The sequence below is a fragment of the Pyxicephalus adspersus genome, chromosome 7 (genome assembly GCF_032062135.1).
Source record: "Pyxicephalus adspersus chromosome 7, UCB_Pads_2.0, whole genome shotgun sequence".
In the NCBI taxonomy this organism is placed as follows: domain Eukaryota; kingdom Metazoa; phylum Chordata; class Amphibia; order Anura; family Pyxicephalidae; genus Pyxicephalus; species Pyxicephalus adspersus.
In genome coordinates, this window is record NC_092864.1 from 64,675,017 (window position 1) to 64,698,590 (window position 23,574).

The window sequence follows — 23,574 nt, forward strand, 5'->3', positions numbered from 1 at the left end:
TAGGTAGTCCACCAACAGAATGCCATCTTTGTCCCAGAAAACGGACGCCATGACTTTTTTGGTTGATTTCTCGGTTCGGAACTTCTTCGGCCATTGGGACCTGCTGTGTCGCCATTCCTTTGACTGTTCCTTGGTTTCAGGATCATAGATGTGGAGCCAGGTTTCATCCTCAGTCACTAACTTAGCCAAAAATTCCTGTGCAGCTTCAAAATGGGCCAATACGGCTTTGGATGCTTCAACTCGTTCCTTCTTCTGATCACTGCTCAAAACATTTCGGCACCCACTTCGCTGAAAGCTTGCGTATGTCTAGGATACCAAACCCAACATGCTCCCGTGAGATGTCAAGTATCTGGGCTATCTTTTTTGCGGAGATTCGCTGGTCCTCAATAATCAGCTCATGGACAGCATCGCAGGTTGCCGGGTCAGTTGAGGTTGGGAGGGGCCCACTGCGGGGCTTATCTTCAACGGTTAAATGCTCAGTCTTGAAACGAGATATCCAGGTTTTGACAGTGCTGTAGGAATGACACTTCTCCTCCAGTGTTTGTCACATCTCAGTGTGAATGTGCTGACTTTCCCTGAAGAAATAAAAACTTCATGACAGCCCGTAACTCCAACAATGTGAAACTTGCTTGTGCCTCTGCCATCACAGCTTCTCACTAAAAGAAAAAACAGTTTTAGGAAGTTACATACTAAGATATTAGGCTGTCATATGCCCCCACAACCATTTTTCTATTTCATCTAGAAGGGGGCAAGGCCAGGAACTTCTCAGCACCCCCTCGTACGTGACGTAAACAAATGAAGAGCAGAAGATATGTCGTTTATCTATCTTACTTGACAAAGTTGATGATATTTTGGAGTTTGAGACAGGCCAAGGCTGGAACAAATATACATGAGTTGTGTAACCATGTGGTCTTTGTTATCTATTTCTTTATGTATAACCATATTTGAATGTATTGAATGGTATATATCACATTGTAACTACATTTGGGAGACGTCACATCCATTGGGCGTCACCACACACATATATACATATTTACACTCATGTATTCCTACTAAACTGCTGCTGTAACTTTCTATGAAGATTTTTGAATAAATACACAAGCTTTTTATGATGCAGAAAATACATTCCTGTTCTTAATGTGCCCATACAATAATTAATAATATTATTGCTTTTTTACACTAGTAAAATCAAAGTATTTATTTGCAGTCACATAGAGAAAATTTTCTCCCATCTGGCTAATAAAGTTCATCAGTTGTTCTCATAGTATGACTATTGACATATTTGAAAATGTCATCATCTGGTCTGGTTGAAATAGGTCTGGCAACAGAAGTAGGCTTCCAAGAGACCATCAGCCTCTGGTGGAACCTCAACCTAAACTAAACCCTCTTGGGTCTGGTACCAGAATTCACCAAACTATGGGTAGTTGCAGGAAGTAAGGCATCGGCAGCACTAATAAAGACACCACCAGCACTCAGCAGCAGACAGAAATAGGTCCCATTATACATGTTTTCACATGGTAGTAAGTAGTGTCAGTGTTCGAATAGACGGCTATTCGATCTAATAGCCCAATATTTTTCGGGTGATCGATCGCCAAATTCGAACATCATTAAAGCCAATAGGGGGAAAATGTTTGGGTTATTATTCGTGACTGTGTAGAACTACAAGAGCAATCAGCTCCGCTCCCCTGATTGCTCTTGCAGCCCTGATGTAACTGTCCAAGAACACAGGAGTCCCACAGCTGTGCTCATGAATAAATGCAGCTGTGGGAATCATCTTGTGACAGGATTATTTACACAGCTGCGTTATTTCATGAGCACAGCCGTGGGACTCCTCCTGTCAGTGTGGGATCCCTGGGCACTAGAGGTTAAATGAGCACAAGTCCCCCCATTTATCACCTCTAGTGCTCTGTGATTGGCTAAGGAAAGGTTAACATTGATGACAACTCAAGAGTCATCAGGATTTTCCTTTCCTCAGCCAATTAGAGAGCAGCCCTAGCGGAACTGTAGTATGTGTTTTTGGATAGAAATTCTCTATCCAAGAACACAGTGTTCTTGGATAGAGAATCTCTATCCAAGAACACATACTACAGTTCCGCTAGGGATGCAAAAGCAATCAGGGGTGCGGAGCTCCGCTGACAGCTGGTGTCAGCAGCAGGTACCCCATCGAAGCAGCAGGTACCCCAGACTCTTGCACAACCCTGAAATGTTTAAATTTTAGGGTCCAGTTCATTGGGTTTCCACTGCATGGGCATTTTAGGCCAGATGATGAATCTTTTGCTGTAGGAACAGTGTGTAAACCCAGGGAAGCTGGGGGTGGCAAGGCACATAATATTCAACATCTTCTCCTATCTAACACATAAAGAAGAATCATTTGTTGATATGGTAGAAATATTGTGCTCAGTTAAACCTACCTTGTCCTTCCCATCCCCCATTCGCTTTTCTAAAGTTGAAAAAAATCTAACGTTGTTGCTATTACTCATACTCATACCTTACTCAAACATTACTAGTTGCCAGCACTAGTACATTGTCAACAGGACAGGAATCTTGGACTATACATGTACAGGGAAGGTCCTCTGTGCCTTTCCCTCTTCATTCTGTTTGGTTAGGAAACAGAAGTGCACTCTAATCCCTTCCTGCATGCCAACTGAACACATTCCTGGCCAAGCTACTGGTTACACAGCCCCTGCCATACAAGTTAGCGGAAGCCAACAACTTTAATGAATTCAAGCAGTGTGCTTAACATAATTAAGAGATACCAAGCTGCTATTTTTTTAAACCGAGCAATTACTGCATTCCATGGACATGTGGCTTGTAAAGTTTCTACTTTCCTCAATTTTCAGTGAGTAACTAGGTCTTTGGAACAGCAGATATCTGTACATGGCATCATGGTTTGTGGCATTTTGGTAAATGGCATTTGGCTGAATAGTGGTACTGACATGTCTCCATGGTGGGATCTGGTATGGCCCAGTAGGTTGGTCATGAGGATGAGCTCCATAGTTGGCTCTCATTCCTATTCTTTCTCCTCACAAAGATTAGCACTCTGCACACACACCAACATGACAAAGCTGTTTCACCCTTCAATATGGCATGTGTATGTTCAGTTTTTGTCATGCAATTCTCCATCTGGTTAGTCTAGGTGAGAAAAGTCACACTCCTGCTTTTCACTACGCCAAACAAAAAAAAAATCAGCATTGTGGTCAACAGAATCATAATGAGGATGGAAGAGGGCGTTCCTGGAAGAGGAATAGTCAGGCAGACATCTATCGGGCAAATCTTAGGATGTAAAGGAGGATGAAGGTCCATGGTGGGGGGCAAAGGGAGCAGATTCACAGTCCACCTTGGCAAAAAAATGTCAAGTTGTATGCTAGCTTGTTTTTTGCAGTAACAAGGTAATGTTTTCAAACCTTGATACAGCTAGTGTAAAGAAACACTCTTAGGCCTTCACTATTTCAGCAAATTTCAGCAAATAATCTTCAGCTCCTTTTGTCTCAGCCAGCTAACCCTAGATTTAGCAGCAGCACAAGCACCAGCAGCACCAGAAAGAGTTGTGGTGACTACAACAGCACAGCCACATAATGGTCAGTTGTTTCCTGACGCACTAAGGCATAAGGGCAGGGAATTACAAGATCAGAAAGGCAGATGGTACGGGAAGTGCCTAATTACCTAACTCTCATTCCCATGGATTACTGGGCCATTAAACTGATTTTCTTTGTTTCACTCATGAGATACTTTTCTCTTATAACTGAAGTTAACTTTAATAAAACTTGTGAAAATAACTGAATGTGCTCAAGCGTATAACAGATTCACTAGGGTATACATGATACAACCAGGAATACAGTAGGATATGCCAACAAAACTATAAAAACACATGTTAGAACAATGAGAATTTATCTTTAAAAATGTCTACAAACCTTTGAGTTCCAGGTAGGTTTTTTAAATTTACAAATCTACTATAAACAAGTTCTTACTCAAAACATTATTGCATATTATTTGTTTTTTGTTAACACAAATGTACACTGTTTTAAAACAACTTTTTGTATGTTATGCATATATATAGCAATTGGATATCAAACAAAAACCTGAAAATCTAGAACAACGTAATGTACAAGCAATAATATTAAACTACATGAAACTACAATCACATACCATTTCATCTCACAGAAAATAGGCAAACTATATATTAAATTGCGTTGCTTAAAAGTGTCCGAAAAACACCCCCGATATTAAATTTATAAACATAATAATGTTTTATTTGCACATATTGTTGTCCATTCTGTATGTTAGATTTTAGTCTTTTCAGCTCCCTTTTGCTGCCACTCTTTTGGTACAATATCAGAACTTAGATATAATTGACAATGCTAAGCCTGGCAGCTTTCATATATATATAGGTAGGCCAGTGAATACATATGATATTATAACACAAGTTATACAAGTCAGTAAATAAAAAACCATAAAGCTATAGAAGATATCATAATAACTCAAGTAATCTGCTGACATTTGTTTTCTTATAGATATGTTGGCAATGGAGATACCAATACTAAGTGTACTTGTCTTGTGATCCGAAACCAATACAAACTGTCCAGATGTTGTAGAACTTACATCTTTGGTGTTTTAAAACAAAGTTGAGATTTTATGCATCTAAATCAAATCCAATACTAATAATATTTAAACAATGTCTTTTAAAAATAATACAGTGGCTGAAGAATTTATTCTTCTTGGGCTTTCTGGGGAAAATGCTGTGCAATTTGTTCTCTTTTTTGTTTTCTTAACTGTTTACATAACTATTATAACTGCCAATTCTCTTATTATAATTCTAATAATACTAGATAGTAACCTTCACTCTCCAATGTATTTCTTTATCTCCAACCTCTCATTTTTGGATCTTTGCTATTCATCATCAACAGTGCCAAGATTACTGAGAGATTTAATGTCATTGAATAAAATCATCTCCTTTGCAGAATGTGGAACACAGATGTACTTTTCTTTGTCTTTAGGTGCAAGTGAATGCATACTGCTTGCTGTTATGGCTTATGATCGGTATATAGCGATATGTTATCCATTGCATTATAATATAAAGGTTAGTAAGACAGTTTGCATCCGTTTGGCCTGTGGTACCTGGGCAACTGGATTTCTGATCACAATTTGTAATGTTATAATGGTGCTTAATGTTAACCTATGTGGAAATAACAAAATAAACCATTTTGTTTGTGAGGTAACAGAAATATTATCACTTCGATGTGAAAGTATTCTGACTATTGAATTAGTGATATATTTTGATGGTGTGTTTATTCTTATGATCCCTGTTGCTTTTATTATGGTAACGTACTTGCAAATTATTGTAAGCATTCTCGAAATTGTGTCATCAGCTGGGAGGAGGAAAGCTTTCTCTACATGTGGATCTCATTTGATTGTGGTGATAATATTTTATGGCTCAGCTATAGCTACCTACATGAAACCGAGGGCAACCTCTTTACCAGGAACTGACAGATTGTTTGCTGTTTTCTATTTGATTGTAACACCAATGCTAAATCCTTTAATTTATTCACTAAAAAACAAGGATATTAAAAGAGCCTTTTATAGACTTACAAATAAGATTCTTAGTTAAACTACATATGAAGTCAGGGAAAGGAAAAAAAAGACAGGCTTTTAATGGCACTAGATATAATGAAAGATAAAGATGTTTATTAAATTCAAAGAAAATGTGGTCTAAATTTTACAAAGCTCTGCTGTGATAGGAATTCATCTAACACAGTTTCCTAAAAAATAGGACAAAAGTCTGTAGTCACTTTGCACAGACTTGGGCAGGTTGAAAAAGAAATTTGAAATAACTTGGTCCCGATGCGTTTCGCCTATTTAGGTGTTCCTCAGGGGATTTGAGAGTTCAACATATTTTATCTGCCAATGTATGGTATAAGGGACCATGTGTAAAAAATAGGGATAAATTATTTGCTCTCCTCCCAGAGGGTAACTCTTCCATTATCAGCATCATCCCTAAACCAGGAAAAAAGCTAGCTATATATCAATATCATTGATCAATTGGTCAACTTGTTCTACCTCCTTGAGGCGATGGACTATACTTTGCTATTTTATCTGTGCCATATGTCACTCCATCTGGTCAAATCATACAGGTATAGGTCTACTATGATTGAGATCAGAATAGGGATCAGTAAGGGTAGCCCCTTCTTCTTTTTTGCTTTGGCCATTGAACTGCTCATAATTGCTATCCTTGCCCATCCTTATATTGCAAAGCCTCTTCAAAAGGGATGTGCAGATAATGACCTCATGTCAATTACCTTTCCCCAGATTACATTCTATTACCTTTTCACCTGTTCTTTGCTTCTCATTCCAGTCCTCATATGAATAAGGCTAAATCTGTTGCACGCAATGATAACTTACCTAGGGATCCCCTTAATCTTCTGCATGCCAATTATGAGTTTCATTGATGCTCAAAATCTCCTAGCTCAGAGTTAACCTTACTCCTTCACTTGCTACATTATATCGAGAGTATAACATCCCCCCCCTTCAGATTGTCAAATTCAAGTAATTAGAGGACCCATACCTAGAGGGTCATGTTCTTTTCTCTTACTGTTTAACTGTTACTGGGCCTATTTATGAAGTTTTGGAGTGGGGGACCTGTTTTCCTTGTCTACTTTTATGCTTTTATTTTAACTAATAAAACAAAATGGAAAGTAATATGTGTCATAACGTGTTTACTTTTGATTTATGTTTAATGCATATGCTGTTTTTTTGTAACAATAAAATTGTTCAAATATAAGCTGCATGTGAAATATAAATAATTTTGTGTAATGAAATTTAACATGTGTTGACAATTACCTAATTTGCAACAAATAGGTTTCCATAATAAACACTAGAATTTTTAAGGTTTAATTTTAAACTAATCACACTTAATATGTGATTTAAAATGTGGTTTATCTCATCAATGTAAATGAATACATATATTTTTATCGCTTGAATAAGAGATCTGTTTACATGGTAGATAGCATTAAGTTTATTTCTGACTTGTCTATATTGTGTTCAGTTTTAATTGGTTTCCACATTTCTTTCATGTTTGCATAGGTTTTCTTCAACTCTTAGTTTGTGACTTACTATGAAAACGCCAATTTATATGCACATGTTGTACTGACATATATACTGCATTCCCTCGTACATTACTTATGGGAGCCAGTGGACCAACTTTTAAAAGCTTGAACAGCTAAACAGAATAATATTTGTCAAACAGTTACATTTTAAATAAAATAAAGATAAGAAGGTAGAGATCTGCTGAAAAAAAGATAGAATATTTGTTACAATCATTGACATTTACAAGTTTTAAATTGGTGCATTAGTCATGCATATTAGATTACTAGTTTAGGTAGACCCTTGATAAACACAACTGAAAATAGTGAAATAACAGAAATTTCTTTATCCAACATGTTACCATTTTTTGACAGTGTGCAAGTGTACATTACTGCTGAAATGAACACAAGAAAGTATTTTGCAGTTTCTTACCAGGGATTGAGTCAGAAGTAGCTTTTTACACATCACTTATCACTTGATAAATCTTCCGATGTAAAACTGTACAAATTTTCTTGCAGAAAGCAGGCTTGGTTGCAAATATACGTGTAAACAAAAGATTACATAGAGACAGGACAGTACATAGGATGCTGAATTTTAATATGCAAACACAAGGCTGATAATGGTACCTAAAGACCACTACCTGGGAGCTGTTCTGCAGCAAATTCCATGGGCCTCATTTATTAAAGCCCTCCAAGGCTGGAGAGAATACACTTTCATCAGTGAACCTGGGTGATCCAGCAAACCTTAAATGGATTTCTTCAGTCATTTTTTGCTAAAAAGTGTATCCTCTTCAGCCTTGGAGAGCTTTATTAACCTCCTGGGCGGTTCATTTCTGTCTGGATTTATATGTCTAAAAGTGGTACAGTAGAACGGGCAGTAGAATCGGGTTTCTTGTCTAATTTTTATCCCGGCGTCATCTCGCTTGGAGCAACACACCACGCCCATTATTTTGGCACTTCCTTTCTTGCGCTTGGTGGTACATGCTCCATAAAGTGATGACCAGTCAGGCGTTCTGGGTTCACCATTGTAGTAGCACGCCTTCCAACTCAACCTGTGTCCATCTGTGGTGTTTGGTATTTCAAACATATGGCCTAACAAACCTTCCAAATGAAATCAGGGTAAGGTACAGGCCTGTCATTCTGTTGTTTAAAGAGAATGTAGGCATTCCACAAACATTATTCCACAAGATGTCTGAAAATCTTTTTATAGTACTTTCTTTGTTGTTTTCTAACAGCCGAATAGAAAGTCATCGCCGTGTCGGCTCTGTCAACACCTCCCATGGTGCTATTATAATCCAAGACAACCTGTGGTTTTAGAATCTCTTTCCCACCTCTTGTTCTTGTCACAACAGTGGCAGTGTTATGCACCATGCTCCAAAGGCAGACATCTTTCTTGTCATGCCATCGCAGTGCCATCTGCCAGGCAACTATTTCCTCAGTCTTGAGCTTCTGTTTGGCGAACATGGATGGCATTTTGTGCCGGTTAGCCCTAACAGCTCCATAAGCATCTGTTTTATGCTGAATGAGGAACTCAAATAGTTCAGGGGAGCTGTAAAAATTTTCTGTAGTTACACAATAGCCTTGATTGAGCAATGGCTCAAAAAGTGACAGGACAGATGATGTTGCCACTCCATAACTGCTGAATCTGGGGCTACATTTTGTGCCTTTCCCAGTGTATATTAGAGAGTTCCAAATATACCCTGATTCGCACAGCATAAATGATTTCCCACCGGACTGTGCTCTCTTGGATGCTATGTATTGCACCCAGCTGAGCCTCCCCTTGTACTCCATTAGACTTTTGTCTATACTTATTTCCCTTTGAAGTTATCTAGGATCATCTGATAGACCCTCAAAATTGCTTTGAGCTGAGGTGCAGGATGAGCGGTCTCAACAAAAGTGTAATTATTGGAAAAATGTAAGTATTTCATGATCAAGCCAAATCTATGTTCTGACATAATTGTGCCAAAAAAGGTGTAGCAATCAGTCTATTTGTGGACTCATACGACTTCTTCAGGGGTTTCCGCACCACTCCATGGAGAATAACTAGGCCTAGAAAAAGCCAGATGTCCTTTTCGGTGACAGGTTCCCACTTCCTGCTTCTGGAAAACCTCCTGTGCGTAGCAGCTAATTGTTGCTGGGCGTAAATTGGGTAAATGGGAATCTTGGGGACATTGGCCGATCCTGACTAATGTCAATCGAGCACGAAGTACAAACATCACTAACGTCAGTGACAGAATCTTCGCGGTCACTTTCCGTGTCCGATGACAGGTCTCCAGGCGAATCACCGTTGCTTGACTCCACTAGCAATTCCAAAGCGCTCTCGCTGTCTTCAAGTTGTTCAAAAACAGCTTGAGTTGAAAGACGCCTTTTGGAAGCCATGGCAGAGGTCAGGGCTGGCGGCAGGCAGAGACGCTGTCAGAATCCAGGCAGAGGTCAGGGCAGGCGGCAGGCATAGACATTGGGCCTGATTTACTAAAGCCCTCCAAGGCTGGAGAGAATACACTTTCACCAGTGAAGCTAGGTGATCAAGCAAACTGGGAATGGATTTTTTCAATGTCATTCGCTATTTGCTAGCAAATGCTTTGAATCCTGGACCAGATCCATCCCAGGTTTGTTGGATCATCCAGCTTCACTGGTGAAAGTGTATTCTCTCCAGGCTTGGAGAGCTTTAATAAATCAGGGCCATTGTCAGAATCCAGGCAGAGGTCAGAGCAGGTGGCAAGTAGAGACATGGTCAAAGGTCAGGCAGAGGTCAGGCAGGCAGTAGCCAGAGACGTGATCAAGGTCAGGCAGAGGTAAGGCAGATGGCAGGCAGAGATGTGATCAAGGTCAGGCAGGCGGCAGGCAGAGATATGGTCAGAATCCAGGCAGAAGTCAGGCAGGCAGAGACATGGTCAAAGGTCAGGCAGAGGTCAGGGCAGGTGACAGGCAGAGAAGTGATCAAAGGTCAGGCAGAGGTCAGTAATCAAAAGTAAAGGCAGACAGGCAGGGCACTGTAACGCTGTAACACTCACTCCAACAATCAGAAATATACTGATTACTTTGTATTGGATTCAATACAGATATTTTGTATTGAATCCAATACAAAAAAAATTTGAAATTCCAGCCACTCCCCCAACACAATAGCCACACGCACCGACGTCACCTGGAACCGCGGAGTGACTGATCGGAGGCAGAAGACGTAGCCCGAGGATGCGAGCAGACGGGCAGGACGATGAAGAACCCCAGTGGACCAGGTAATGCTTTATTATTCTTTTAGCAACCCTAGCAAATTCTAGCAAGTGTGGCTCGGGATTACTGCTTTTAACTATTGTTTTTTACCCTGAACTACTATGGGGGTTTCTGCTTGGGAGGTTAAATCAGGCCCTATGAGTGGGCTGGGGAATATCAGATGGTTTTTTAGACTTTGTAACCCAAATTGGCCACTAAGGTGTTGGCTCTCCTTGATACCTGCAACAACAGGGCAAGGTAGTGTTTAAATTGCATATTGGGCCACTTTCTGCCAGTGGTAGAACCTTGACATTCAGCAGTTCATAGAATGATTGCCTGCAAGTGTTTTAGTTACATTCTTACTATCCCTGCCCCAGTTTGCTTGACCAGTAAAGTGGCCGCCTTATGATGAAAAAAATAAGGTATATGTAAATCCAAATTGTAAATGTCACAATTACCTGTTTCTCACTAAAGCACAGGCATCTCTCTCCTGCGCATGCGGGGAGCTCTGATGCGGGCATGCCTCTCTTTCCAAGCTTTATCAACTCCGTCCAATCCACTGGCCAATCAGAAAATAGCCTCTTCTTGATCAGCCCTGGCTATTTAGCTAGCTCACAGACTGCATTCTGTGATCGTCCAACAAGCCTTTCTAGTGCCGCACCCCCTAGCTCTGTGATCTGGTTCCTGTACACCTGTTGCTTAATCCAGTGTTTCCACTGTCCAGCTCCTGTGTTAACACCTCGTTGTCCAGTCTGTTGGTTCCAAGCCAACTTCCCTGTGCTGTTCCAGTATTCCTGTCTGTCAGTGCATATCCCTGCATCACCTGTACCTCCTGTTGCTCCCAGTGTCTCCTTTGTTCCTTGTGCCCACAGTGCTCTCTTGCTTGCTGCCTGCCTCAATTCTGGGTTTTCCTTGACTATCCTCCTGCCTTGTGATTTTGTACCATGCTTGCCAACCTTGGTGTGCCCAAGGACCGCAACCTGGCTGTAACGAGCAGCACAACACCCTCACCATCAGATGCTCTGGAGAAAACCTGGTTACGGCTAGACTCTGCGCCCTCTAGTGGTCATCTCTCTCCGTGCAGGTACCTACAGACCGGTTTGTTTAACGTCCATAGTTGGAAAGGTCCTAGAGAGTTTGATAAAGAGCCACATAGAGGAGTTTCTGCTAGAAAATAATATTTTAAGTGATAGTCAGCATGGCTTTGAGAAAGACCGAAGTTGTCAAACAAATTTACTCTCTTTTTATCAGGAAGTGTGTAAACAGGTAGACAGTGGAGTAGCAGTTGATATAGTGTACTTGGACTTTGCTAAAGCATTTGACACTGTACCCCACATTTTCCTAGTGGTTGAACTTGATGAACTATGTCTTTTCTCAATCTAACCTACTATGTAACTAGCGTTGTTGTTCGAATTCGGGTCATCCTAATGTTCGACCCGAATATGACTGTTCAAATTCAGGTCGACCCGACCCGAATTTTGTTGGATTCAACACCCCGAATTCGTCCCTCCCACAATGCCTAGGGACCTCCCCCATAATGCCTAGGGCCCTCCAATAACAGCAGGGATGCTCCCCTCATGTTTGTTGTGGCAGGCAGCCGATTGGCTGTCTGTCACTGCATGCCAAACTGGCAGCCATTAGCCTATATAGGGCCAGGGCGTGCCTGCATTTTTTTATCAGGAAGTGTGTAAACAGGTAGACAGTGGAGTAGCAGTTGATATAGTGTACTTGGACTTTGCTAAAGCATTTGACACTGTACCCCACATTTTCCTAGTGGTTGAACTTGATGAACTATGTCTTTTCTCAATCTAACCTACTATGTAACTAGCGTTGTTGTTCGAATTCGGGTCATCCTAATGTTCGACCCGAATATGACTGTTCAAATTCAGGTCGACCCGACCCGAATTTTGTTGGATTCAACACCCCGAATTCGTCCCTCCCACAATGCCTAGGGACCTCCCCCATAATGCCTAGGGCCCTCCAATAACAGCAGGGATGCTCCCCTCATGTTTGTTGTGGCAGGCAGCCGATTGGCTGTCTGTCACTGCATGCCAAACTGGCAGCCATTAGCCTATATAGGGCCAGGGCGTGCCTGCATTTACCACTCCTGACAGAGATTTGCTAGCATCACAACCTTTCTGTGCTGCTTGGCTTGCTTTGTCAAAGTGAAAAGAAGTGATTTACTTTGTTAGACTGTGTCACACTCACACTATTAGTCAGATAGATTGTTGGATTGTACTGTATTTGTGCAGTCCTGAAATCTACTGTACTCAGATAGGTAGTGTGTTTCACTGTTAGCTAGATAGACAGATAGACAGATAGATAGATAGATACATTGATAGATAGATAGTCAGTCAGTGTGTTACATACACACAGCCAGAGGCAGGGTACCCTCCTTGATTGCGTGCACAGTATCACACTTGTACTGAGAGACAGACACACAGACGCAGTGTATACTGCATTATATAGTTTGTATACTGTGCTGCATATTACAAGCGTCACCTGAAGGAAAGTGCTGCATACAACACACAATGCGCACTTGCATTTTTTGTGTCAACCCCCCCAATAAAAAAATCCACTTACTGTACAAATTTTCACTTTGTGGAGAATATTTTGCAGAGTGTCAAGCCACACAAAAAAATTCTACAATGTCTGGCCAAAGAGGAAGGGGCAGCTTTGGCAGGGGTGGCAAGCAAAGCAGTATGAGTTTGTTTTTAGCTGCAGACCCGAGAACAAGAAGCGTTGCTGTTGATGGTGGGCATCCATTATTGCCACATCTTGAACAAAAGGTAGTAGAGTGCATGACCCAGCCTGGGTCAAGTGATTGTACCCCCTCTTCATCCCCATCCCAGACACAGGCCTTACAGGTGTCCCAGACAGGCCATGTTACACCCGTTCCTCCTACTTCTTCATCAGCGGCTGGAAAGTCACGTGTACAGCAGTATGTATAGGAGTCCCACCGAGGGGTTGGAAAGGCGGATCTGCAAGCATTCCTTCAAGATGCTCAGTTGTTTCACTCATCTGACGAAGTAAGTCAGTTCACAGGCTTTCCCCCACTTACTTTTCACCCAAACACTCTGAGCTAGACGAGCCAATTCAAACTGGCTCCAAAAGGCCGCTGCTTCCTTTCGGCACATACAAGGAAACTGTCTCTTCTGATGATGATGTCCTTGATCCGACATGGGGCGAACAAGGAGATCATCATAGGCAGGAAGAAGAGGAGGAGGAGGAAGAAGAGGAGGAGGAGGTTGCAGAGTGACCTCAAAGGGGGAGAGGGAGGAAGAGGGTAAAAGCTGCCCACACTCTGCAGTCTTCACGTACCAGTGAGACAAGTTACAGTCATCCATCATCGGAAAACCACAGCTATGCCTCAACAACCGCGGACTGCCACCACGAGCACCAGCTCCAGAGCACCTGTCGGCCCAGTTAGATGTTCGCCCGTGTGGGCATTTTTTAATGTCCATAGTGATGACAACACTATGGTCATCTGCAAACTGTGTGCTCAACACTTGAAACAAGGCAAAAACCTAAGAAAACTTGGAACAAGTTGCATGAGCACACATTTCAAAAGCCACCACCCGGTAACCTGGCAGGAACACCTTGTCAAAGCACAGAGCTCTGGGCGACCACCACAGCCCAAGAAGCAAGCTCAAACTGCTAGATCTTCCTCCGCTGCCTTTCCTCCTTCTGCCACCAAAGTTACTCATGCTGCGGCCAGCAATTTGAGTGGGACATGTAGCCGAGCATTTCAGGCTCCACAAGCAGTGAGCAGGAGCTCCAACGCAGTTCGGCTGCTATTTGTTGCATTGCTAGCAGTAAAGACCAGGCATCATTGCTATCCCCCACACCTTACCCCATTGTCCCAAATGAAATATGGCCCAAATGCTAACACCTTGTCAAAGCTAATCAATGCTGCAAGTGCACAGCTGATTGCGTTAGAGCTCCTCCCTTACCGGCTGGTGGACTCCAATGCATTCCGTTACCCATTCTTCTGTGAACCCACAGTACGTTATGCCTAAGCGACAGTATTTTGCAGAAAAATGTGTCCCTGCTTTGCATGCATGTGTCCATCTGCATCACTCAGTTTCTGGCAAGGTGCACCTGACAACCGACAGTTGGTCAAGCAAGCATGGAGTGGGAAGATATATTTCCTATACAGCTCACTGGGTATCTTTGGTGGCAGCAGGGGAAGATGCAGCTGCAACAAGACCTGCATACCTACCTCCGCCTAGAGCACATAGTCATGCAATCTCATGAATATAAAGCATTAGGATGAAGGTGTTTCAGAATACTTGAACATAAATTCTTTAACTCAAACTCCTAAGGGATCTCAAATAATAATTGGTGGTAAAATATACGCTTGAATGTAGGCTTTCTTCGAGAGTTGAAATGTTTTGATTTTTAAGAAAGACAAAAAAATAAAGGTTTGGCACCCTCAAGGATAAAGCTCAAAGCAGTTTACAGAACATAGATTAGACTCTATAGAACATATTTTACTTTGACATGTTTTAATTTAAATGAAACAACATTTCTAAAATGTTAGGAATTTCAATTTCTCCAAACTTTGGGACAAGTGCATTGTACACGTGTAGTCATGTAAGGGAACTAATATGTTGCAGAATAGTTTGCCTAAACAGCTTTTTATTATATAAAGGTGAAAATAGCAGTCCTTCCTGAGATATATTGTTTATTTCCTCCCCAAGTAGATAATGCAATCAAAGAAAAAAAGACGTCTCCTATCGTTTCACAAGGAAGCCGATAGGCAAAATGCGTTTGCCTAGAGACGTTTGGTTTCGACAGTTATTCTTTAAATTGAGCCAGGGATCTAATTTGTATAGCCAATCGGTCTATTCATCCCATGAATTTACAATGTGAAAAGACCACTTGTAACCTCTGTATGTTTTAAAAATTGTTATATATGGGACAATTCATTACAATATAAGTGTCTATTGCCAAAAAAACTGCTTTATCTCTATTCTCTTTTTATTGCATTTATTTAGCTTTTCATCAATACAACATTTGATTGGTGATTACTTTTTAGGTTCTCACTGTAGTTTTCATGTAATGAGTAAAGTACTAAAACTTAAAAATAATAATAAAGTTGTGCTAAAGTTTTTAATAACCTTGGAAAACAAACAATAATTTATAGTTGAGAAAAAAAAGCCCACACCTTTGAGGAAACCGTTAAATATATAGTTTAATTTTGATATAGGTAAATTTATTCAAAGATATAGGCAGGTAAGAATATTTTATTGCCACAAAAACACCTGTCTGCTCACAATTTTTTTAAAATTTGTAAGTTTAGTTCTGCAATGACTAAAAATAAAAGTACTGATTTATTTAGAGCTCCCTGCATAATAATTATTTACTGGACTTTGATATTGACAGTATTTTTTTTTCAAATGAAATGTAAAGGCAGTGAATGAGAATTTATTCATTTTCATAATAAATCAGAAAAAAAATATTATTATTATGTTTTACTTTTGTTGTACAATAGTGCACTGTACAGCAGCACTCTGTGTTAATTTTTCAAATGTAATTTTTTAACATATAAGGAATTTTTAATATTTTTAGATGACCTTTTCACTGTATTTCACTATACTTATATTGTATGATATGCCTTATAACATTGATAACTTTTTCATGTGAAATATCAGTGTCACATTTTATAAGTATAAGGCCAGTTGAGTACCAGAATAAAAAAAAGCTATTGAGCTACAAATGTAGAAAAGGCTGAGGTCGGAGGAGGGGAGAAAGTATGCATAACCTACTATAGCAGGGGTGTCAAACTCAAATACACAGAGTGCTAAAATTAAAAACGTAGACAAAGTCGCGAACCAAACTTGAAATTATTAAAAAAATTGAGGACGTTTTTCCTTCATATTAGATATAAAACCTTTTCATATGGAAACAAAGAGGTTTTGCTTAACATTCAATCTGCAACAAGCCTATAATAGAAAAATAGCACCGCTATTACAGTTCCCTGCATCAATAAAACAGTCCAATGCGGGACCTTGCATAGGCAGAAAGGCTGCTGGTCTATAGACGCATGTGATGCCGCTACTACAATTCCCGGCATTACTAGTGTCCATAAAACAGTCCAACGCGGGACCACGCATAGGCAGAGAGTGATGCCAGGAATTGTAGTAATTGTGCTATTTCAATGCAGTGGTGGGCCAGCTGCAATTTTAGCATATGCATATTTAGAATCCATTTGGGGGCCAAAAAAATTCCTTTTGGGGGCCAGAGTTTGACACCCCTGTACTATAGGATGGTGAAAGAATAGCGTCCATTTATCTGGATGTCTATTGTAGATACCGCTTGTTAAGGGGTTCCTGCAAGTCCATCGAGAGCATAAACACTGGGCAAGCTATTAAGGGATAACTGTAGCCATTTAAAGATATAGTTGCCTTTAAAGCTTTGGGAGAAGTAATATATTTTATATTGTATATTTCTATATATATATTATATTATTGTATAATTATAATTTTAAACATATTCTGTGACAAATGGACCCAGACTATATATTAAAGTAATATTATATGTAAATACTTGCATCCCAGATACTCGTTACACAAGGCTTTTAGTGTAATGTTCATAATAAAGCCTGGCCCCTGCTTAAAAGTAGGCTGAGCAAAAGTAACAAGCCTTTACCAAGAATTTAAAGGGGAATCATACTCACCTAGGCTCCAGCGATGTGACATTTGTGATTTCCTTTGTGGGTGCTGAAATTCTTTCTGGGGTTTTGGATCTTCGGTCATCTTAATGTGCAGCTCTGCTTTGAGTTTTCTCAAAGAGTTATGTCATTTTAAAGTAGCTTGTTAAAGGGCACTAAGTATAGTCTACCTGAAGCTGCTGAGTACATTCAAAATGTGACAGCAGAATAGTAATGTATTGAAAAAAAAAAAAAAAAAACCTCAAGCTAAAGCAGGAACTGTATATTAATAATATGCATTATAACAATCTACTACTTTCTGAAGAATGTCTTTGTGATTTGCATAAAGGGGTATCTTCTGGTCTACAACTTGCCAGCGGACAGATAATTCTTGATCATTACTTTGAATATTCTGGAAACAAACAAAAAAGTTTGCTTTACAATTTTACAACTTTACAAATTTTCCAACCAATTTAAATATTATTAAAATTTTAAAATGTAATAAAAATAGCAATGGTCACCTGCTAATTAAGGAACCTAATAACAAAATTGAATTCTTAGAACAGAAAAAAATACAACTTTGTAAAGCTGCCTAAACGTGTGCATTTTTTCTATCCATCGTTATAAACAAATTGCCTTATCAGTCTGTCTATTATCTGTCTATTTCTTTCATTTTTGGTGGATAAAAAGGTAAGAACTAACTTACTCACTACTAGTCATGCCTAGTGGACTTTCTACCTCTTACAGCCTTTATAAAATGCCACATATTGAGCTGACAATAAATATTAAATTAGTATAATCATACATGAATAGATTTTTTTATTATTAGGATATAATTAGGATAGGAAACATTCTTACCTGCTTCACTTCCAGTAATGCAGGATCATCTTCTCTATCAAAGTGCAGGCTTACTGCAGTGGTTTCAATCCAAGCATTGTCCGTATTTCTTGGATCATCAACATACCCTTTATATACCTAAAATGAGTTTTTGAAACAGGTATAGTAGTCAATACAGTTTTCAAGGTATAACTTTGTGCTTTACGGCATTACAAATAAAGTATACAAACATGTACATTAGAGGTCCAGTTGGTAAACTAATCAGCCTGCTTCTATTATACTTTTTTTTTAACATCGATTTTAAAACCTTTTTACACAGTGAAGTTATATCACAAAAAAATGGTAATTATTATTGATGGTCTTAAACAAGTAGTTAAAGCGTTCCTAAACTCAGAAATTTCACTTTACAGAAAAGGGTAGACAACCCTTTTACGTAAGACAAAATTTTTAAATGTTTGTTTTTTTTTTAAAATGCAACCACCCTTTTTTTTTTAAAAAAAGGTGCGGCACCGCCCCCTAAATGAATGGGAGCGCAATGCCTCTCAGGATACCTACGTCACGCATCCCAGGAGGCTCTTGGGTGCTCCTTTTGCACCTGCCTGAGATCCCTGAGGAGCCTTTTGTGAAAAAAATTGCCAATCTCTCACATGCGCAGTGAGATCAGCAAGTTTCTTTCCCACTTACGTCACCCTATCTCGCGTCTGGGTCTGGTAACCTAGGAAGAAGAACCTAGAAGAAGAGATGAAGATGGCGGTGCCCGACGCGCTGGCTCGAAGTCGGATGCCTGGGACGACGCAGGACCTGATGGAAGACAACTCCGGACCGATCAACTGTGCTGCGGGATTGAAGGTAAGTGGATTTTTTTTTTGTTTTGGGGGACTTTTGAGTTTAGTTCCTCTTAACATATGGGATGTCTTTATTATATTGAGGTTACATGGATGTTACATAATGTTAAAAAAAGTTCCTGAAGCACTGATTACTTTTCCATTTTCCAGGACTGTCCTTTTCATCCTTCTTGGCCTCTGACCTCCAATCCGGTTTCAGTAATCCACTGAATTACTGGAAAAAACCCTGTTTGACCTTAGTCATTTGCCCCCAAATTACTTTTTTATGGCTGCTGGTGGCCCACCAAGTACTGCTTCCTTACAAAAACTAACACTGTTGAAGGAAGCTGGTGGGATTTCCTTCTTAGCACCTCTGGTGGGCCCCAGGTCTCCACTAAGACCCTGCCCACAACTGACACTGGAGGAGAAAGGAAAGGATCCCAGTAATCGTGTGACTGGCCAGATTACACTGGGAATTTCAGGTCTGTTGAAAATGTTAAAAAATATAATGTTGGAGTCACTTTAGCTGAGTTGGGCTTTTTTATGTTTATATCAAATGTTATGTGTCTAATTTTGCTACATGTATCCAGATATTGCTGTGTTTTAATGCTGAACCCCTGGCAGATATAGAAACCATCTTGGTATGTGTACAGTAGAAACACTTCAAATGCATTTGTATGTAATTAGTATGGATCCTTGATTCAACCTAAATATATTGCCACTTTAGGTCAGTCAGGTCTGTTTGGACAATTTATAATTTACAGGAGAGAGAACTACATTAATGACCTCATAAGCTTTCTGTTGGTCCTTCATTGTCCACCCACATAGTGGTATAGACCTAAGATCAGGCCAAACTGCATAACTACAGAAAGGTTTACAACCTGACTATACTGTCCGGCAGAGGAAGGAGTGTCTGATTTGGACTAGTTGACCAGAATTACAAATGATTTACCATGTAAAACATGTGAAAACATAATGCTATTCAAAATTGAATTCAATTTAAATAATTCCTCCCTCCTACAGTGTGCTTCTTCCTCCACCTCTTAGATTGTAAGCTCTTCTAGGCAGGGTCCTCCTCCTGTGTCATTGTTTCTATCTGTCTGTCATTTTCCACCCCTGTTTAATGTACAGTACTGTGTACAATGCTGGTGAGATAAAATACTGTTTATTATTATTAAGATTATTTTTAATAAAATATTAATATTTTATTTGGCTATTTTGACCTTTCTGGCTATTTGCCTAAAGTTCAACAATCTGTATTACATTAACTTTCATCTTACTTCACTGCCCTTGTTCATCAGTTCTTTAAAGGTTTCTTGAAATCTGTATTTCAAAATCCTCTTTAGTTTGCGTGGAAGTATTTCTCCTGGTTCTAGTGTACCCTGTTAAAGGAAAAATAAAAATAAAACTCTGTAAGTATATTTGCATAAAACATGTGAGAACAACTAAGTTTCTTTAAAAGTGCATACACAAGTAACAGAAGATTTTTGCTGCCCTGTATGTGATTATTGCTGTAAATTTCCTACTTTCATCAAGGAAATATCTGATTGCCATTATCCTTACATTTATGGCTACAATATATTTCTTTATATTGCTTCAGGTGACTGTGTAGCTAATATAAAATATATCATTTACTTTTCTGAATCTGGTTACTGTAAAATGAAATCTATATATAAGTGTTGGTTGTTTTGTAAATTAAAGTTAAATGACTTCCCAGATAATGGTCTTTCATCTTACCGTATTGCTCCTAATTCTGCTGTCTCAATCCCTCTGATTTCATTTACCTCCATACATTTTATTCTGCATTGGGGATCAGTAAATTGTGAGCAGAAAAATGTCTATGCTGGGCAAGAAGGCAAAAAAAAAAGTCTAATTCAAATATACTTCACCATGTAATGAATCACTGTGCTAAAAGATTTTTATATTAATAAGTTTTATAAAGTTAGTCAAAAAAATTAAATTGAGTACTATATACTGGTTCCTAGCATGAACAACAACTAAAAGTGTATATGGCATTTATTAATCTCTTTTCCTCTATATGTAATTTGTATATTTGTAACCTAAATGGAAAACCTACACCAAGAAGAGCCCAGTGCTCTGATGAGATATGTTTAATAGCCAAAATTTCTAGCACTCTCCTGGACTTTTTTCTGCTAATAGAGCCATCTTTGTTTCTTTTCCACCTGTTAAAAGATAAAATGTAATAAAAGAAAACCTATTATATTTTCTTCAGCAATATTTATTTCATCTGTTTCTGCATTGAATAGAAAGGTTGAAATAAAACAATTCCTATTCCAGCTGCAGTATGTACCGGTATTAAATTACTTGGGAGCTTAGATATTCTTTAACAACACAACCATCAGAATGAATCAGAATATATACAGTATATGCAAATATTAAATACTCAAACACACACATACATATAAATAAATAAATATATATATTTATATACACATATATATAGTGTACATACATATACACTGTATAATAAACAGTATAAACAGTGTAAACATGGCACTATTTTGCTGTTAATTTGTTATGATTCTTTGCTAGCAAGTCAATCATACCAATGGCATGCCTGGTGCCCAACACACAGCTCAAAGACTCTTAGTGTGTGGTCCACTGTGTCTTGGGCAGGGACCATCAACTGATCAGCACCTGTGCAGAGTCATTGGTGCTTTCTGTGTTTCAGTGCCTAACACTAAAACAAATACAATAATGTCAAAAGGAGTGATCACTTTCTGACAGTAGAAGTACTAGCAGGATGGGGGGAAAAAAAGAGTCGTATGGGAGAGAATGATCCGATAAATGACCACTGACCACCAATGCTGGCAGGTTTAAATTTTACTACCCCTACAATAACCACCAGTGCCAGGGGTTCAAAAGATACTGATACTGATGTATGTGTGTATGGGGACAGGGGAGGGGGTAAAAAGTACAGCAGTACAGTAACACTAGGGGTGATTATTACAGTCACTAACACCAAAGTTAGGAATTATTATTGTGGAACAATAGCACAAATGCTTACAGTTATTATTGCTAGAGATAAGCGAATCGAAGCTGACGAAGTGGAATTCGATCTGAATTTCAGGAAAAAATCGATTCGTTCCGAATCTGAATTTCTTTGCGATTCGTGGGCACTAAGAATACAGGGCACTAAAGGGGATGAATGGGGACAAGTCTCCATTCATCACCTGTAGTGCCTGGACATTGTAGTGGAACTGCAGAGGACTACAGTTCAGTTTCCCACGTGACGTCACATTGTGAAACTGAACTGCAGATGACCTTTGCAGTTCTACTACGACCTCTTGGCACTACAGGGGATGAATGACGACTTGTCCACCTTCATCCCCTTTAGTGCCCTGTATTCTTAGATAGAGAAACTCTATTTAAGAATACATAGTAGAAGTACTGCACGGCAACCACGAAATAGCCGGAAATAGCCGTTTTTAACGTGATTCGCCGCAAATAAATTCAGATAGAAGCAAATCTTTTCGGAAAATTCGGCGAACCGGCCGAATTGAATTTTCGAGAAATTCGCTCATCTCTAATTATTGCAATCAACACAACCAATACTGGGGGAGGGGGGTTATTACATCCATGAGTTATTATTGTGGTTCTTTTTGCCTCCACTGACACCTGTGCTGGAGATTATTATTACAGTTAGTAATATCAATGCTGGGGTATTTACTTCCTCCAGGTGTGTTTAAGGGTACCATCATTCTTTACAGTAAAATGATGAGTTTTGCAAGGAACTAACTTTAAATAGGGTAACTTCTTTGGCTGTGGCCATAGAAAATTCTCATGATATAATTGCTTCTGTGTTCTTTGTAAAGCTTTATATATTATGTCGGTGGTAAATAAATTCTGGAAAAAAAGCTAAATTCCCTTCATTTATAAAACTACTCTTCTGACATATCTGGAGCTGGCTATTCATCCTGTATATCGATTTTTATACGGAATACCTAGTTGGTCAGGTACCTGCTTAAAATCTTTTTGCTTCTATATGTATAGTAAGGATGTTCCTAAGTAATGCACTAGATTTTCTTCATAAAAAAACAAAACAGCAAGGTATTAAAAAACACCAACAAATGCAATCCTAACATTTTAAACAAAGTACTTATGTTAGTTAGAGCAGGCATTCAATATTACTGATCAGGATGTAAATAAGCGATATCTACGTACTGTGATATTATAGGATGTAAAGCATGGTTTGGACCAAACCAGCATAAACTTCCTCTGCCTTTTAATCCAGTTCGACCAATGGGATTCCTGCCAAAACATGATTTATGATATGTTTATATATTTATGATTATATAACTTTATGCATTAAAACTGCACGTCATTAGCATTATTGGTGCATAAACTTTTACTCAAGCTTAAGGCATACTTGGAAGCATTAGGTTTAACCTATTTACTAGATATACTTTAAATGTTTTTGTGGACCGAAGTAGCAAATGCAGAGATGAGATCACTATCAAGAACAGCATGAAGTAAAGACATACATTGTTTATTATAAAGAAAAACTTTTCAAAATAAAAAAGATACTTACAGTGGCAGACCATCCTGTACCACATATGGTGAACAGTAACTTTGGCGGTTTACTGCTCCATCTAGAGTGTTGTAGTTTATTTTCATCAGAGTCTCCAGGGAGCTAAAATAAAAGGGAACTTTCCAGTTATACTGTTAAAAACACTATTACAAAAACAGTTTAAAGTATTCTAACTCTATATTTTAAATAAAAATAGTTGTGTGGCTGTCTTTTTTTCCATATTTTCTTAGTCGTTGATCTGGCATAAGTATTTTGTCTCATCAGAATTCTTTATATATCAATTAGAAAACCATTAAATATAGCAATTTGATGGGACTTTTAAGGCCAACAATAAATTTGTAATAGCACACAATTTTCAATACTTTAAAATGATTTTTTGGCTTTTATTATGTATACTTAAAAACAAAAAACATTAACATT

At 39.0% G+C, this 23,574-nt stretch overlaps 2 protein-coding genes across 2 annotated transcripts in view; one reads left to right on the forward strand and one right to left on the reverse strand.

Annotated features, from left to right (window-relative positions):
- The first annotated feature begins 4,672 nt into the window (after positions 1–4,672).
- LOC140336093 (olfactory receptor 5V1-like) lies at positions 4,673–5,605 on the forward strand. Its single transcript, XM_072419146.1, has one exon. It carries the CDS (start codon positions 4,673–4,675, stop codon positions 5,603–5,605), a length of 933 nt encoding a protein of 310 aa, XP_072275247.1.
- Positions 5,606–16,018: 10,413 nt separating this feature from the next.
- TRPM2 (transient receptor potential cation channel subfamily M member 2) overlaps positions 16,019–23,574 on the reverse strand; it is a 51,702-nt gene continuing 44,146 nt past the window's right edge. Inside the window, exons 27-32 of the mRNA XM_072416839.1 lie at positions 23,155–23,256; positions 22,788–22,874; positions 20,680–20,785; positions 19,883–19,984; positions 17,800–17,916; positions 16,019–17,353 (exon numbers count right to left, since the gene is read on the reverse strand). Of these exons, the coding sequence (XP_072272940.1) occupies positions 17,228–17,353; positions 17,800–17,916; positions 19,883–19,984; positions 20,680–20,785; positions 22,788–22,874; positions 23,155–23,256 (640 nt within the window). The 3' untranslated portion in view covers positions 16,019–17,227. The remainder of the gene's footprint in view (positions 17,354–17,799; positions 17,917–19,882; positions 19,985–20,679; positions 20,786–22,787; positions 22,875–23,154; positions 23,257–23,574) is intronic.

What these genes read in the sequence shown, in the direction of transcription:
- LOC140336093 (XM_072419146.1), top strand. Translation starts at nt 4,673, where the DNA reads ATGTCTTTTAAAAATAATACAGTGGCTGAAGAATTTATTCTTCTTGGG.